The sequence below is a fragment of the Scatophagus argus genome, chromosome 2, assembly GCF_020382885.2.
Source record: "Scatophagus argus isolate fScaArg1 chromosome 2, fScaArg1.pri, whole genome shotgun sequence".
Classification (NCBI taxonomy): Eukaryota; Metazoa; Chordata; class Actinopteri; family Scatophagidae; genus Scatophagus; species Scatophagus argus.
In genome coordinates, this window is record NC_058494.1 from 26307483 (window position 1) to 26325181 (window position 17699).

A 17699-nucleotide genomic window follows, 5' to 3' on the forward strand; every position below is an offset into this window, starting at 1 on the left:
ATCCATGTCTTTATGGAGCTTTGCTTTGTGCACTGGGGCACAGTCATGCTGGAACAGGAAGGGGTCACCCCACAAACTGGTCCCGCAAGGTTGGAAGTATAGCATTGTCCAAAATGTCTTGGTATGGTGAAGCATTCAGAGCTCCTTTCACTGGAGCTAAGGGGCCAAGCCCAGCTCCTGATAAACAGCCCCACATCATAATCCCCCCTCCACCAAACTTCACACTTGGCACAATGCAGTCAGACAAGGACTGTTCTCTTAGAAACCGCCAAACCCAGACCCATTAGTTTGTCAGATGGAGAAGCGTGATTCGTCACTCCAGAGAACATGTCTCCACTGCTCTGGAGACCAGTGGTGGCGTGCTTTACACCACTGTATCCAACGCTTTGCATTGCACGTGGAAACAGTAAGCTGGATGCTCACAGTGGAGGCAAATGTGCAAAAGTTTGAACCATTTTTCCATAAAAGAGCTAAATGCCATTCATCCCAGGTTCAAACCATATGATGGTGTAGTATAAGTCATGTATATTTCATACCACAACATTTTGTGTACAAAATATAATAATGTAGTCCATGTTGGCACTTCATGATGGCCATTCAAAATATCACTTTAACCAAAACACATAGATAAGGGAGGGAAACACACTGAAAAACACGGATATAGTGAAGATATTAATTTAAATTAGCTGGAACAGTTCCAGAGACAGTCAGACCAAACAGTTCTGTGGACCCTCTGAGGGGAACTGCCCAATGGGGAGCAATTTCCCTGACACCTGTACATGGTTTCCGTCAGCTACAAGCTGTGGTTTAACAGCTAACACAAAGTGTTAATAATATGGTAGGTGGTGCTGCTGCATTGGCATGTGTTGAACGTACACTTCTACACTTCTCCATGTCTGGACTGATCACTGAACGCTCGTGTCACTCAAGGCAACTGCAGGTGGTTAAACACCAACACCGCACTCCCATCCTGCGGTCTACTCTGTGAAAACTAAACCGCATCTGGCTTTTACATCCGACTTTTCCCTGGTTGTTCCAGCAGTTCAGGTCTCAGTTAATAACATGCACAGTGAATGGGCTTTGGTGGCAAACTCAGTTCCTCTCTGTCTTCCAGCTTCTTGTTCTGTGCTGAGTTCATTTCAGAAAGGAGAAGTGAGAATGGTTTGACCACAGAGTACTATTATGGTGTGTGCAAGTTTCTTAAGTTTAAGGAACAAACTGAAGGCGAGCTTGAACGCTGCGCAGCCTCTCGCCATCACACTTCGACTTGATCTTGTTATTTCCCAGAAGTAAGCGTCTCAGCAAACAGACTATTTACAGACAAGTTTTTATTCTCCTTTTTATGTCACATTTTCGAGAAGGTTATTCTCAGAAATTTCTGAACAGTCAGAAGTGGGACGTCTTTAGTTTGAACTCCTGGAGTAAACTCACACACTCACACAACAGGAGAATCGTTGTTCGTACAGCACAGGAACAGCTGTCTGCAGGGTCAGAGTAGTCTGAATATGAAGGAGTAGCTGCCTCCTGGCGTTTCTGCCCGTTCTTCTATCAGGCGTAGGAAGGACGCTCAGGTAGAAAACTCATGTGACATTAAAGTGACTCCAGGCGAAGAGGCGAACTTCCTGTCTTGCTTGTGTTTGAACGTGAACTGGGCCGAGTCGCTCTCCCTCAGGTCTGTGATCCTTACGTCGTCCTATTGCAGTAATACTTCACAAAGCCTGTGTACTCCGAGTCAGCTCTCAAGCCATAATACCTTCTCAGCTGTGAATCAATTCCTGTACAGAGTGGACAGCTGAGCAGAAATGTTCATCAGGTCGCTGCAGCTTCGCACCGATGCAACTGCAGAAGCAGATTCACACTCAGTGACATCTGAGAGAGGAGACGAGAGACTTTAACCTGCAGTGGATGATAAATATATTGGAAGGGAATACAGTGTGCTATAAAACTCTGCATGCTGTCAACGGCCACATCATATCATATCATGGCCAATGTCATTTTTCATTCGTTCTCTGCTCAGACAAACGGAGGAAAAATCGCAGGAAAGCTGTTTTACAGACTGCAAAGTGACACAGGAGGATGTAACAGAACAGGATTATTTTCATAACAGTAATTCACAGAAAGGTGCGGTACTTCAAAGGCTGTCTAATGAGCTTCGTTCATTTCCTGTTCACGTGGTCACATGTGAAAACAAACCGCAGACACGCTCACCCACAGGCAGCTATTGACAGATGACAAACTCAGTTTTGTTTTTGCATTTCTTGGTATGCTTCAGTACACCAAGACATTTTGGACAATGCTATGCTTCCAACTTTGTGGCAACAGTTTGTTGAAGGCCCTTTTCTATTCCAGCATGACTGTGCCCCAGTGCACAAAGCAAAGCTCCATAAAGACATGGTTGGATGAGTTTGGTGTGGAAGAACTTGACTGGCCCACACAGAGTCCTGACCTCAACCCCATCCAACACCTTTGGGATGAACTGGAACGGAGATTGTGAGCCAGGCCTTTTGGTCCAACATCAGTGTGTGACCTCACAAATGCTCTACTGCATGAATGGGCACAAATTCCCACAGAAACACTCCAACATGTTGTGGAAAGCCTTCACAGAAAAGTGGAAGCTGTTAGTTACTTTTATCTGTACAGTGTATAAGATGGTAAAGCGGTTTTAAGTGCTTATGCATTAAAGGCACAAGACAGCTTATACACAAAATGCTTATTTTCCTTTTAGTTATTCCCTGCAGAGGTCGCCACAGCAAATCATCTGTTATCTCAAGGAAATTCAATCGAATGCAACTGGACTTAGTTATTTGTCTTTGAAGACGTTTCACCTCTCATCCAAGAGGCTTCATCAGTTCATGCTCGCTTGACTAGGCTGGGACTAGTCCAACTAGCTGGTGTGGAGACCCAGGTATTTAACCTCTGTGGAGGCATTCACATGACCAGTGGTGTCATAAGCTCGTTTAGTGTTCCATTGTGACAAACGACAGTCGTTGAGACAGTCGTTGGGGATGGTAAAGTTGGTTTCGACTTTGTTACTGCTCTGTTGTGTTGTAACGACAGTCGTTAGAGTCACATGGGGTCCTTTGTGAATGCCAGTTTTCCTTAGAGGCTAAGTTGTGGAATCTCCTGGGAAGAGATGAAAGGGCAGCATTGTAAATTGGAGATAGGTGGTGTCGCAGACCCCCTCCTCTGTTGAGAGATGGTTTTTCTAATTTCACATAGATGGCTTCTTTTACTCCTCTTTCAAACCATCTATCCTCTCTGTCCAAGATGTGGACATTGTTGTCCTCAAAGGAGTGAGCTTTCTCCTTCAGGTGTAGGTATACAGCAGAATCTAGGCCTGAGGAGTTGGGCCTCCTGTGCTGATACATGCGCTTGTGTAGTGGTTGTTTAGTTTCACCAATGTAGAGGTCTTTGCATTCCTCATTGCATTGGACAGCATACACCAGATTGCTTTTTTGAGTGTGTGGTGTTCTGTCTTTGGGATGTACCAGTTTCTGTCTGAGTGTGTTGCTGGGTTTGAAATACACGGGGATCCGGTGCTTGCTGAAGATCCTCCTGAGTTTTTCCGATACCCCAGATACATATGGGATGACTATGTTGTTTCTTTTGTTCTGTTTTTCCTCCTCAACCACCTTGGTGGTGTTCTTCCTGGAACCAGCTGCAGTTTTCACAAAGGTCCAACTGGGATAACCACACGTTTTGAGGGCATCCCTCAGGTGTTCATGTTCTTCCCCTTGGGCCTGTGAGCTGGTGGGTACCTTATCAGCTCTGTGTTGCAGAGTTCTGATAACACCAAGTTTGTGTTCCAAAGGGTGGTATGGTATGTGGTAGGTGACCGAGTTAATGCTGCTGACAATGGGTCTGAGTGGAGCCCCTTCTTTGTGGATTTTTGGAAGTCCATATAAGCAAGGGATAGAATCTTGTCACCTACCACATTGCCAAACATCCTGGCTCCCTTGGTGGGCAACACCCCCCACCATATACAAAATTCTATTGAATTTGTGAACAAAGTCCGGAACTTAAAAATGGATCCAGATGAAACCATGGTATCCTACGACGTGACTTCTCTGTTCACTTGTATACCAACCATGGAAGCTTTGGAAACAGTAAGAGAGCGTCTTACACAGGACGACTCTCTCCAGGACAGAACAAAACTCAGACCAGAACACATATGCCAACTCCTGGATTTGTGCCTAAACACCACATATTTCCAGTTCAATGGCAAATTTTACAGACAAAAACATGGCTGTGCCATGGGTTCACCAGTATCTCCCATTGTGGCCAACTTATACATGGAGGAAGTGGAACGCAGGGCCCTGAACTCCTTTGAGGGAGCAACACCGAGCCACTGGTTCAGATATGTGGATGACACGTGGGTCAAAATCAAAACGAAAGAAGTGCAAGCCTTTACTGAACATATCAACTCAGTGGACAGGAACATCAAGTTCACCAGAGAAGATGTTAAAGATAATAGTTTGCCCTTCTTAGACTGTGACGTCCATATAGAAAAGGACAGGAGCCTCCACATTGGGGTATACAGGAAACCCACACACACAGACCAATACCTCCTTTTCGACTCACACCACCCTTTGGAACACAAACTTGGTGTTATCAGAACTCTGCAACACAGAGCTGATAAGGTACCCACCAGCTCACAGGCCCAAGGGGAAGAACATGAACACCTGAGGGATGCCCTCAAAACGTGTGGTTATCCCAGTTGGACCTTTGTGAAAACTGCAGCTGGTTCCAGGAAGAACACCACCAAGGTGGTTGAGGAGGAAAAACAGAACAAAAGAAACAACATAGTCATCCCATATGTATCTGGGGTATCGGAAAAACTCAGGAGGATCTTCAGCAAGCACCGGATCCCCGTGTATTTCAAACCCAGCAACACACTCAGACAGAAACTGGTACATCCCAAAGACAGAACACCACACACTCAAAAAAGCAATCTGGTGTATGCTGTCCAATGCAATGAGGAATGCAAAGACCTCTACATTGGTGAAACTAAACAACCACTACACAAGCGCATGTATCAGCACAGGAGGCCCAACTCCTCAGGCCTAGATTCTGCTGTATACCTACACCTGAAGGAGAAAGCTCACTCCTTTGAGGACAACAATGTCCACATCTTGGACAGAGAGGATAGATGGTTTGAAAGAGGAGTAAAAGAAGCCATCTATGTGAAATTAGAAAAACCATCTCTCAACAGAGGAGGAGGTCTGCGACACCACCTATCTCCAATTTACAATGCTGCCCTTTCATCTCTTCCCAGGAGATTCCACAACTTAGCCTCTAAGGAAAACTGGCATTCACAAAGGACCCCATGTGACTCTAACGACTGTCGTTACAACACAACAGAGCAGTAACGAAGTCGAAACCAACTTTACCATCCCCAACGACTGTCTCAACGACTGTCGTTTGTCACAATGGAACACTAAACGAGCTTATGACACCACTGGTCATGTGAATGCCTCCACAGAGGTTAAATACCTGGGTCTCCACACCAGCTAGTTGGACTAGTCCCAGCCTAGTCAAGCAAGCATGAACTGATGAAGCCTCTTGGATGAGAGGTGAAACGTCTTCAAAGACAAATAACTAAGTCCAGTTGCATTCGATTGAATTTCCTTGAGATAACCATGACCTGGATGAATGAGAATATTCACAGGCAAATCATCTGTTTTCATGAAAATTGTTTTTTTGATGATTAGCTGCCTGACTTTTATTCAAGTACTTTTCATATGGGTGACTTTTATTTGTTGCCAAAGTGATGTTTTAGCACGACAGCTCGGTACGAGTCAGGGCCACGTGTGCACAGGACGGCACTGGACAGACTACAGGTGGACAAATGTCTCGTGTGTGAGGACGGCAGGTCTGGCAGCCAGTGGACAGAGAGCAGCCATGTGTGAGATGCTTCAGGTCCGAGTCTTATTCCTTAACGCCAGGAGAGAATAAAGGAGGAATAAAAACAAATAAGAGGAATAAAAACATGTTGGTTCAGTCATATGTTTGAGACAAGAAAAGTGGCTTTTACCGAATGTTATTCTTGAATTTCTTTCTGGATCAATAAAGTATCTATCTATCTATCTATCTATCTATCTAGCTATCTATCTAGCTATCTATCTAGCTATCTATCTATCCATTCCTTGTCTAGTCCTTTTGCAGTCCTTTTGCATCAATTTTGCATACAGATGTTGTTTTCCTCTTGACACAGCTCCTGAATTCAAACCGACCAATCACAGTGACGGACATGCAAATCAGCGCCTGCGTACCACGCCCACATTCACCAAACTACCAATGGTTGGCGAGGTGGGCGGGGCGTGTAGGATAACAGCGGAGCATTCAAACTGAATATGGCTGCGGGTAAAGATGTCGAGGAAAACACTCAAAATAAAAGGTAAGAACTAATCGTAATTGAAATTAATAAGTTTTTTAAAAATGGCATTATTTACCTCTACATAGGGTTAGCATTAGTCACAGCCTGCTGAAGGTGAGAAATTTGAGCCGGGTGAACATACGTTAGTTAGGACTGTCATTCCTGCCGTGTTCGTCAGCTCGAGCGAAGTCATTTAGCTACGGGCTAACGTTAGCTAACGAATCTGAATGTAGCTTTGTGGGCAGACGTTGTTACCAGCAGTTTAATTGTTTATATCGAGCAGAAGTCAAACATTGTGAGAGGGGATTTACTAGCACCACCAGCACTGTTAGCTAATGGAACTTGAGTTGGTAATATGAGACATTTGGGCAAGCTAACATGAACTAAATGAGATAAGTTAGCTGGTTACATTTAGCTAACAGCAGGTTAACAGTGCAGTACTGTGAAAGTAACCTGCTATGTTTGTTCACATGCGTTAGCTTTTGTGTATGTCTGAATGCCATCAGTAGGCTCGCTGGAAATCCTGCCTTTGATTAGCTTACAATATTCAAGATTTGTTGAAATAGTCAGAGGTGTTGATTTACCTTTGTGGTGATTTGTGAGGTCGTGAATGACAAAGGTGTCAGATTTAGGTACATAGTAGGAGTCGACCATGGGGTTAAAGGGGCACTGTGGTAATTTTGTATGTATGATGACATCTCGCATAATATGGGAGAAGTGTGTTTACAGTCTCCCTGTGTCCCCCTTCAGAGGTACAGTGTGCAGTATGGTGATCAGTCATGAGGAGTCACCGGGGGGATCTCGTGCTGGCCGACCGCCAGTCATCTTCAATCCGGATTTTTTTGTGGAGAAACTCCGTCACGAGAACCCCGATGTCTTCCTGGAGATGGTGCTGAGTAACATAACCCGCCTTATCGATCTTCCTGGCACAGAGTTCGCACAGCTCCTTGGTGAGGAGGGCCCTAAGACCCCAACAGGTGGTAATGGAGGTTTCTTTCGCTCTTTCAACTTCCTCAAGCGCAAAGGTAAGAGGTCAACAAGAGGGCATCTAGATATTATCACAGGCAGCCAAGACAGAATCACCACAAAAGTTATGAACTTAAAATGATCTACATAAACACACAGGAGCTGAACTTCATGTGGATGGAATGAAAACTGTATAACTCTCCTTGTTCTACCTTTGGTCATGGACTTATCAATCACCCCTCAGACTTCTTCTTTAATGTCAAAGTTAGAATGTAGTCTGTGATTCGCTGCTTGTTCGTTTGAGTTTGAATCTGTAATTCTGTGATGTAGCAGAAATGGATGAGCTGTTTCCCTGAAAGGAGACGTTCAGTGACTTTTTAATGTTGTCTCATCTCTCCTAATACTTTCACAGATAAAGGCATGGTGTTTGGAAGCCCGCTGACAGAGAGCTGCATCGCTCAGATCTACCAGCTCATCGAGTATCTCACCAAAAGTGAGCAATAGAAGTCCTTATTCACTGTTGTTTTTACATCCTCACCCATGATTACTTTAAATGCATTTTCAGTCCATTTTGAATGAGTGCACAAGTAAATAGACCAATGGAGTGAACATGTTCTAGGTCTTACTTGCTGATGCCCACCTGCTCTTACACACTCAGATCTGCATGTGGAGGGTCTGTTCCGGGTGCCAGGGAACAGTGTTCGGCAGCAGGCCCTGAAGGAGCTCCTCAACAGTGGGGCCGATGTTGACCTGGAGTCCGGAGACTTTCACCCCAATGATGTGGCCACGCTGCTCAAGAGCTTCCTGGGAGAGCTGCCCGAGCCGCTGCTCACGCACCGACACTTCCATGCACACCTGAAGATAGCTGGTATGATCTCACACACACACACACACACACACACACACACTGGATCTGTTAATGCCAAAGCTGAGCTGCAGCTTACAGAAGTCATTGTATGCCATTAGATTACAATGCTGTGTGTCTAGACAAGTCAAAGTTCATCAGTCATTTTATCTGATTTCGTCCTTAAAAGCCTTTTTTCAGTGTAAGTGCAAAAGAAAGATTTAAATGTTTTGCGTCATTAAGAAATGCTTAATAAAAGTCGTCATGGTTTTAGTAAATCAGTTCATGACTTTACTTCCCCCTCTTCCAGACATGACTCTGTTCGATGAGCGCGGCAACAAGACCGCGATCCCCAACAAGGAGCGTCAGATCGAGGCCCTGCAGCTCCTCTTCCTGCTGTTGCCTCAGGCCAACCGCTCACTGCTCAAACTGCTGCTGGATCTGCTTTACCACACCGCCAAGCAGCAGGACAAGAACAAGATGTCCGCCTCCAACCTGGCCATCATGTTTGCACCGCACGTCCTCTGGCCCAGACACGTAAGATTTGTAGTTTGGAACTGTTTAATAAAGTTTCCAGGACCAGCTGTTTGCAAATGTGACAGAACTCGTGGATCAGTACTGTCTTTATTTTTTGCTTTGTTGTTTACCACAATGATTCATTCACTTTTATGAAGATTGTCTGCGAACTGCCTCATGCTTACACATGATCCTTAAGGTCATGATGTGTAGGATTTAAAAATGTTCACGTTCACTAGAAGCTGCTGGGGCAGACAAATCGTGGTCTTATATTTTGTAAACACGGCAATACATGTGATGCGGATACAGCATATCACTAGCTAGCTGTTGATGAAACTCAGTGTAACGGAGACCGATCAAAAATCTCTGCATGCATCGGTACGCGTTTGTCTGACTTGTGTTCTGTCCTGCTGCAGATGACGGCTGGTGACCTCAAAGACAACCTGAAGAAACTGAACAACAGCATGGCCTTCCTCATCAAACACTCGCAGAAGCTCTTCAGGGTGATTATTGACCACAAACAAACAGTTTGAAAATGAACTCGGGTTACTTATTCAGTGTGCGGGTGAAGTCTGGAAACACTCTGAGAATCGAGCACAGAAACAAACTGGCTGTTAGAACCATAACATGTGACAGGTGTGATGGGAAACCCTGAGGATGAGTCATGTGTGTGTCTGCTGTGTGTCGTTCAGGCTCCGCTTTACCTGCGGGATTTTGCCAGAGTGCATTTCACAGGGACCAGAGCTCTGCAGACCAAGGTTAGTAGAGGGAGTCCACATCACAGCACCTCGTCCCTGACCAGAGGACACCACACAACGTTCTGCAGTTTGTCTTCACTTCCTGTCCTGTCAAGAGGACGGATAGATTTGTTGATTCTGTTCATTTTCTCTAAACACATCCTACGCTGTCCTGTTTCCTCCCTCAGGATGATCTGGAGCTGCTGGCGGCGGGCGGCTCCCCTGCTCAGCGCAGAGTGTTGCCCCTGAAGAGGACGGCGGTTGTGGGCCCCGGCTCTCAGGAGCAGTGCCAGTCACCAGCTCAGCAGTACACAGAGGAGGCTCTGAAGGAGCTCTTCAGACACGTCCACCACAACATGCCGGACTCCGCCAAGAAGAAGAAACTCGTCCGACAGGTTCACTTCTTTACTGTCCTCAAGGAAACAGAAATGTAGAAACTGAATTCTTGTGTGTTAAGCGTCCTAAATATAAAAGTTGTGGTTGTCTTTGTCCTGAATGCAGTTAGTCAAGCAGACGACCTCGGGGACGCCTACCGGTGAGCACCACCAGGCTCCCCCTGCTCCCAGCAAGAAACATCCCCGGTCCCGGTCCTTCGGTGGTCTCATCAAGGTACTACAAGTCCCTCAAAGTCAGCCACTGAGTTATTTTAAAGAGTTTAGAGGCCTCTTTGGTCTGAATTGCTCTGTAAGGCCTTTGTGGATAGACGTGACCATTGAATATCCTTTGTTTTTTTGATTTTTTTTTTTTTCTTTTTAAGCAAATCAGCACTCAAACCGTTAGTCAGTATTTAAGAAGAGGAAGCAGAGCCTTTATTTGTCACGTGCAGTCGTACTCTGTTCAAACTAGTGAAACGGCATTTTGACGTACCACTAGAAGTAATTTATCTGAACTAAACCAACTTCTCTAACTTGCGTTTTCCCGCCTGCTGCTGTGGTACCAGCGAAAAGCTCGCGGCGAGCAGCTGACGGCAGAGAGGCGCATCAGACACGTCTCACCCGAACTCGCCAGAGGAAAACCCGGGAAGGAGAACGTCTTCCTGACGGCGGTGAGCCTCCCTCCTCGTGACAGTATCTCACATGTGCTGTTCCTCTGAGGGGACCACACAGTTCTGCTGTTTGTCCTGTTGCCTCTGGTTTCATGGATCAGATGTTGTGTTTGAGCCGCAGTTTTGTCTTTTCTGCTATTTGCTGATTTTTGCAGGTGACTCAAAATTTCAGTTTTGTCTTGATATTACAAATGATATTATTTCTGTGTGTGTGTTTGTACAGGTGAACAGTCCTTTAAATGATCCCGTGTTGGGGAAGGCGGGTCTCGTAGTGAAAAACCCAGACTTTACGTTCAATAAGGACAAAGCCCTGAAGGTTTCTAAGGTATGACAGTTTTCTTCCTCATCTCACACCAGAAAAAGCCCTGATGAAAGTACTCTTCAGTATTCTCATTTTGTAAATGTGCTCTTTCCCAGTAAATCAGGTCTGGAATTTTTTAAAAATAATTTTATGCAGTTTTAAATGATCCTGTTAACTGCATTTTATCACATACCGACACTCTTGACCTGCGAATTCTGTTTCGAATTGACAAACATCGTGTGTGGAATTCAAACAGGATTTTAAAAAATGACTTGTGCCACACATGTTTTATCTGAAATAAGGTTTCATGGTGGATTTGCCTCTCGCTTCATGAAGCACCGTGTTCTTTGCACTCGGCACACAGTAGACTCGCACTGTACGTCAGTTACGAGTCATCAAATCAAACCACATGCTAACGTTTCGGTTGTGCTGATTTTGGTGGTGCAGTTTGCCTTGTGTTTAATTTGTAAGTTTTTCCCCTCCGTCCGTCCTCCCCTCTTTCCTCCGTCCATTCGTCTCTCAGCAGGACTCTCCCTCCGTGACCAGGATGCGTTTCTCTCCTGCTCAGGAGATCTCGGTGTGAAAGCTCCTCGTCTTCCTCCTCCTCGTCTTCAGCAGGACTTGGACAGTATTAATCTTACTCCTCCTCTGTTTTTGGTCGTTGTGTTTTCGTCGTCGTAAGTCTTTATAACCGTGACTAACGGATAGCAGCTGTAGTCCTGGTCCTGGCCAGAAGAGCCAAAGCAAAGCCAGGAAGTCTTCGTCTCGTCTTCTCACTGCTGGACGTCCATCGAGACACGTGTGAGTGTTACAGATTGGTGGCAGCCGTTCAGTCCTGCTCTGAGCTCAGTGTGAAGATGCCTGATTGAAAATGAGCCTGCAGATCAATTAAGGCATCAGTTTGTGATCCCAAAAAGTAAATATGTTACTTTCAGAAAGTCCCACATTTCTGTTCATTGATATTTTGGGTATTGGATTATGGATCAGCCGATCTGTGGGCCCACATGAGGGAAATGTTGTTTTCCAATAACATTGTTTTTTTAAAAAATGTTTTTATAACACATAATTGAGTTTTGGGATTGAATCTTCATAGTTTCAAGTCTTTTCCGTTAGTGATCTCTTTTTTATGTTTTTCTTTTTTGTGAACATGTGAGGTAGGACTGGATGTGTGTGATACGGCCACAGATCAGAATCACAGTAGCTTTACATAACAACCTCGATACGACGCTCTGCACGTGTAAGCATTAACTCTCCCCACGCTGCACGCTGATGTGTTTAAACACGACCTCCGCTCTGCCTGGATGTGAGGAAGTCAAGCCGTTTGCTTTGGTTTGGCTTCGCTGGCTTCGACCTGCTCGGGCAAACTTATCACACGGAGGTCCTGTTGTTGGCTCGTGCACCAGAATCCGTGACCACGAGCAGACTGAGCTCCCAGTCTCAGTGCAGAATATTTATACATGTTGTTCTGTGTGTGTGTGTGTGTGTGTGTGTGTGTGTGTTTAGACTTACTGTGGGTTCAGTTTTTGATACATTATGTTGAATCTCTTTGGTTACTGGGTTATCATTTCTGCTGATGCAGAATCAGTGAGGAGGTCACTTTATGTTGCAAATGTTACAGGATTAAAACAAGGTTTTATTAAAGGAACAGTTCACCCAAAACTGAAACTCCAGGTGTTTATCTACTGACCCTCATGAACTATTCCATTAATAACCCTGTTACACTCCCAGATGGTCTCATCAGACTTAAAATATTTTTTTAAACATTTTTATTTTTATTTTACTTTATCTGCAGCCGGATGATGGAAGGTCTGCTTGTTTTAATGGATGTGGTTGAGAAATTTGTCATGTTGGTGATGAGGAAGCAGAGCAGTCACCTGTTACAGTCAGGTCCTCCTGATGCGGTTTGTATGTGGTCCAGTATCTGAGGTGGACCCGAGTCAGGCACAGGAGGAACGTGTGCCATCCCAAGCTGTTCAGACAGACACTTTGAAAAAGACTCAGGATTTTTACGACTGTGTTTGTGTAAAGGGACATTACGTCCTTTTAAAGGTGGATTGTGACTGACAGTCTGACAGTCGGATACCAACATAAGGACATTTGATTTGACCCTACATGGAGCGTAAACACACTTCTGAGGGTAAACCTGGTCCCTGTGTGTACACGCCTCGCTGTGTGACTGATTCAAACTGGATCCGGTCCAGCAGGTCACCTCAGCTGGCAGCCGTCACACAGCTGCGACGTAATCCTCTGAGGTGACTCCGACCGTCAGAGTTGCGCCCACCAAACACTAAATATGCCTCTTTTATTTAACATTTTGGGTTTTTTTAACCATTCACAGGTGTTTAACCAGAAACACGTTCTGAAATCTGGCGAGCAGTGTGTTCTCGCAGTTCTCGTATCTGTGTTGTTGAAATAAGCTTAATGTTCAGCCGTGAGTTTTGCTAAACTACAAACTCCGACTGTGACTCTCGTCCCTGCAGCGCAGCTCGCCTGTCATGAGACTTCAGGGCGACACTTCGTAGTGTGCAGCGCTCGGTGGCTTGACTTAACTGGTGTCTGCTCAGCTTGTTGTGAGGTGAGGACGATGCACCTGGTTTTCTGGTGGGGTGGGGGGGATCAGTTCTTGGTGCATCTTGTTTTGAAGGCGTTGTGGATGTCGTAACGATGGCGGTGTTGAACATGGCGGACGTGTCCGGTGCAGAGCAGCAGTGAAGAGCCTCTCCTCCGACTGTTTTACACTGTGTCCTACTTATTGTACATGTGCTCTATGCGGGGCTCTTTGAAATATCTCATTTTTAATCAATGTGACTGAATTCGTTGCAGCAGAGAAACGATCCTTCTGAAGCTGTTTTCTCCTCAAGTCGTCTCCTTGTCTTTCTCGGTTCTCGGCCGACTGCAGCGTGACAAAGCAGCTTCAGTGGAGAGCAGAATGGGATTCTCTTGTATTTATTGCTCTTTGGGGAACTAAAACGTCTTTATGTGAATGAAACTTATGAGCTGAATTTAAGGTACTTTTTTTTTTTTTTCCTTTAGTTTACAGACGAGATCTGCTAACTTGTTGTATGATGTGAAATGCTGTTTTGTATTTGAAACGCAGTCTGTTAGTGTTTTGTTGTTCTCTTTACGTTACTGTGAAACATTTAGTGAACTGGTCTCTGCTCTTGTGGTGTACGTGGTCACCGACGAGCTCCTGTGGAAAGTGTGAGAATGACGGATGAAAGTTGGCGGAATTCCCCTTTTTTAAACTTTAGCTGAATGGTTGCACCTTAATTTCTTTGTTAGACGTGAAGTGAACATCACTTCTACACACTGAACTTTCCTCAGGTTGCAGAGCATCGGCTGCACCTTCGGTCGTCTCGGCACACCTGTTCCACTGTCATGTGACTGCTGCACCGTCTGGTTTAACCTGTGGTAACCCCTGTGTGTATTTTAGTGTAAAATATGTTGTCCCTGTACATTGGATTCCTGGGCGATCCGCTTTGGATTAAAACTTTTGATGTTTCCTACAGAAAGTCTGTTGTTGTGTTTTGATTTATTATTTATTTATTTACAAGTATTTTATTTTTTATATTTTCATGTGATTGTACAGCCAAAAATCTTCTGACTGTGTGAATTCATCCTGTGTTCATTTGTTTGCTGCCACATACACTCACGGTTAATATTACCAGCTGGTAAGGTAAGTAGAGTGAAAGTATATGTCGATTACATTGGGTGTGAAGGAGTTGTGTAAACTTAACACTTAATGCTTCGAGACTCTGGAAAGTTTGGGTTCAGGTCCCTTGAAAGTGCTTGAACCTGTGACAAGGATCCACTTCAGTGTGATGCTCCTGTTTGTCCACTAGAGGGCGGTGTTGGACAACATGGAGGTGCGAACCCGATGAAAGAGTTTGTAGTTTGTAGTTTGTCGACTCTGACTAACTACTGCTTGTTTTCTAACAGTTAAACTGTAGCTTAGCTTTACTTACTGTTTTTCTGTATTCAGGTGGGACACCATTTTTTTAATTTTACATTTTTTTAAATTGTTTTGTTTGTATTTTTCTCACATTCTATCAAAATAAATGTAATCCATTGTTCATATTGGTTTAATCTGTAGCAGTTTCTGATACCTGATACCCCCTGAGAAACTCTCTCTGTCCCGTTCCAGGACGCTCAGAGGTCAGGCTCGGCCGGTGAAGTGTCCCCGGACCTGGTAGGGAGTTTTCTGGTTAGACTTGATCCGTCTTGACTTTAGTTTTAAGCATTTGATCACCTTGAAGTCACCTTTTCTTAATTAGGAACAAACCAAATGTTTGCTGAGCCACTGCTGTTGCTGATTGGAGATCATTTTACTGAACGTGATGCAGGTTTAAGACCCTGAACCAAACCTGCTCCTACATGTGCTGCGTTAAAAGGACACGACTCTGTCTAAGGTTAAGATGGATTCTACATCTGATTAGACCAATATACACTTTGAAAGGAACTCTGATTTGACAGGTTCATTAAGTAGAGCTGAGCATCAGGCTTCCCCTGCGGCAAAACTCTGTTTCAAGGCTTTTATTCCACTGAGGTCTCGTGCTTAATAAAAACGTGCAAATTCAAAACTGAAGATGGCAGTAGGAAAAAGTGAAAGTACTACAGAATTATCAGTGCTGCGTGCTTCGTGGTGTAACGCTGCTCTGCGTGAAAATATCCTCTGTGTTTTCTGCAGAACTACGCCTTTTGATGTAGTTGCACAGAAAAGAACAAATCTGCAACAAAAGTTATTTAGCGCAGCACCCTCACGTCTGTCTGTCTGTCTGTCTGTTTGGGCAGTGCCCCACCCACAGCGCCATCTGATTGGTTACTTATCATGAGTAACAGCCTATCAATGCCGAAGCCCACTGGAGTGCTGCAGACGGGCAAAACAAATCTTCTGTCTGTGTCTGTTGTTCCCAATAGGTGATTTATATTTTGTATTATAATCTCAATCTGCAAAATAACTTTAGGTTTTCAGTTTTCAGCGGCAGAAAATGGAAATAGTGAATTAAAGTACCAGTAGATTTTTATTTTTACTGCAAGTGTCTAACCTTCCCAGCTATCGGTTATGACTCATACATAGTACTATAATATTAATCAGTATTAATATTAATCAGTATTGTTTCCATGAAAAACATTCATAACTGAACTGTCAACAGAATGAGAGGAAACAACAGCATTGACATTATGTTGACGACGTCGATGTACTGTGTAGCAGAGATATCTCCTGAAGCTAGTGTGCTAACCAGCTAGCCCGTCCTGTCTGTAATACCACAATGTGCCTCTAGAGGGGATAATCCGATAACACCCCCCCCCCCAAAAAAAAATAAAATAAAAAATGCTGACAACGTCACAACGCTTTACAAGATGGCCAGATTTTTTTTTCCGGGGCTGTGTGTTTTGTTGTCGGGTCCAGACCTCGTTATCGGGAAGGACAAACGCATCTCAATAAATGGCTATCAAAATGGCGGCCAATTAATTTTGTCCTTAAGTGATTGTGTCGTGTTTCCGGCTGAATAAATGGAGTAACCGTGCTGGGACGCTGAGCAGTGCTTCACGTTTTAATGTTTTCGCTCACACCTTCACTCAAAACGGTTGGAAGTGTGAATGTCGCTTTAAAATTGTGACATTGTGTGTTAGCACCTCCATCAGGAAGGCAGTTGGCGCTCGTTTCATCCGGTGGCTTAATTGATCAAATCACCCGCACTGTATATTCATCAGCATGGCTGCTCTGTTCAGCAGGGAAATCCTCTCTCGTCAGTGGGATTAGAAGGTTTTTGTGGCGACTTGTATTAACTGCTTTTACAACTCAGGAGCTTTTTGTGGATTGACTCGTTTGAGACAAAAGCATCTGCTCTGTCAAATCAATTCAGACGCGTCTGGAGCGAAAGCCCCCCCACACCCGCCCACCCCCTGCCTCAGAAAGCCATTATGGCACCTAAAAACGAGGGGGTCCACCCCCCTGGAGATGTCAACATCTCGTCCCTGCCTTTTGTTGCAGATTATCGCCGAATGAGTCATTCAATTCAGCTGCAGACGGGCTCTGCCTGTGGCCAATTTGTTTTCCATCGCATCTGAAGAGCGGCTGGTTAAATTAACCCGTCACACTGAGTCTGCAGGGGGAAGACAAAGTGAGGCCACGAGCAATAATCACTCATGTATGGTGGTAAATAAAAAGTAAAGTGTGCCCTCCAGTCGCCCGTCGTCACGCGAAGCAAACAAACGCTGTTTTTCACAGGAAGCCTGATTACTCTGCTCATAACCCCGTGATGCAGTGTTCAAATCACAGAGGATGTGCTCATGAACATCACAGCAGAAGCAAACAAAAACATGAGAGAATCAGAGTCCATCTTTGGTTAGAGTTGATCTGTTTTCTGAACATTACAGCTCAACCATCAATGTATTCAGTGGGTGGAAAAAATCTCACAACTAAGTGGCTGTTTTGGTGGTAGATTAGTGGCTTTACCCCACCACCAAATCCCTCATGAGTCTGACTTTTTTCCTTCTCTCTTTTCCCTGATAATTTGGCAATCCAGCGTTTCTCTGGAGATTAAAAGAAAAGAAGAAACTCAGCCAGGCTCCATTTGAATTTCAGAGCCTCACCAGTGAATTCTTAATGGACTTCTGCGTAAGCTCTGTGGCAGCTTATGGCACTCCAGTGATGGCAGAGTGCTGTGCTGGCACTGAGCTGGGATCAGATTCAGCACGCAGCAGCAGCAGCAGCAGATCTTCCTCCCTGCTGCCTTCACTTCACGCTCGCTGATGTGTCTCCACACACTCATATTTTCACTGGAGCTTCCCGGTCGCATGCTTCAGCGTGAGCGTGATTTCCTCTGCTCCCTCCCTCCCTCCCCTCTTTCTCTCTTCTCATCATGTCCATGCCCCCCCCCCCCCCCCTCCTCCTGGGGGAGGAGAGCGCA

The 17699-nt window shown here is 44.9% G+C and overlaps 1 protein-coding gene across 8 annotated transcripts; it reads left to right on the top strand.

Moving 5' to 3' along the window:
- Positions 1-5684: 5684 nt before the first annotated feature.
- Positions 5685-17643, top strand: arhgap19 (Rho GTPase activating protein 19). 8 transcript variants are annotated; one of them, XM_046374329.1, is made up of 14 exons: positions 5685-5919; positions 6215-6397; positions 7127-7401; positions 7755-7835; positions 8001-8210; positions 8497-8723; positions 9119-9205; positions 9395-9460; positions 9628-9834; positions 9941-10048; positions 10380-10484; positions 10708-10809; positions 14930-14974; positions 17316-17643. In XM_046374329.1, the coding sequence occupies exons 2-14, from the start codon at positions 6354-6356 to the stop codon at positions 17331-17333; spliced, it is 1575 nt and encodes a 524-aa protein (XP_046230285.1). In that variant the 5' UTR covers positions 5685-5919; positions 6215-6353; the 3' UTR covers positions 17334-17643. The 8 variants fall into 8 exon arrangements, 6 of the variants coding, with proteins under 6 accessions (XP_046230285.1, XP_046230276.1, XP_046230295.1 ...); XR_006841793.1 differs by lacking the exons at positions 14930-14974; positions 17316-17643 and adding exons at positions 13266-13360; positions 13609-14293 and having other exon boundaries at positions 5686-5919; XR_006841792.1 differs by lacking the exons at positions 14930-14974; positions 17316-17643 and adding exons at positions 11309-13360; positions 13609-13750 and having other exon boundaries at positions 5686-5919.
- Positions 17644-17699: the final 56 nt, after the last annotated feature.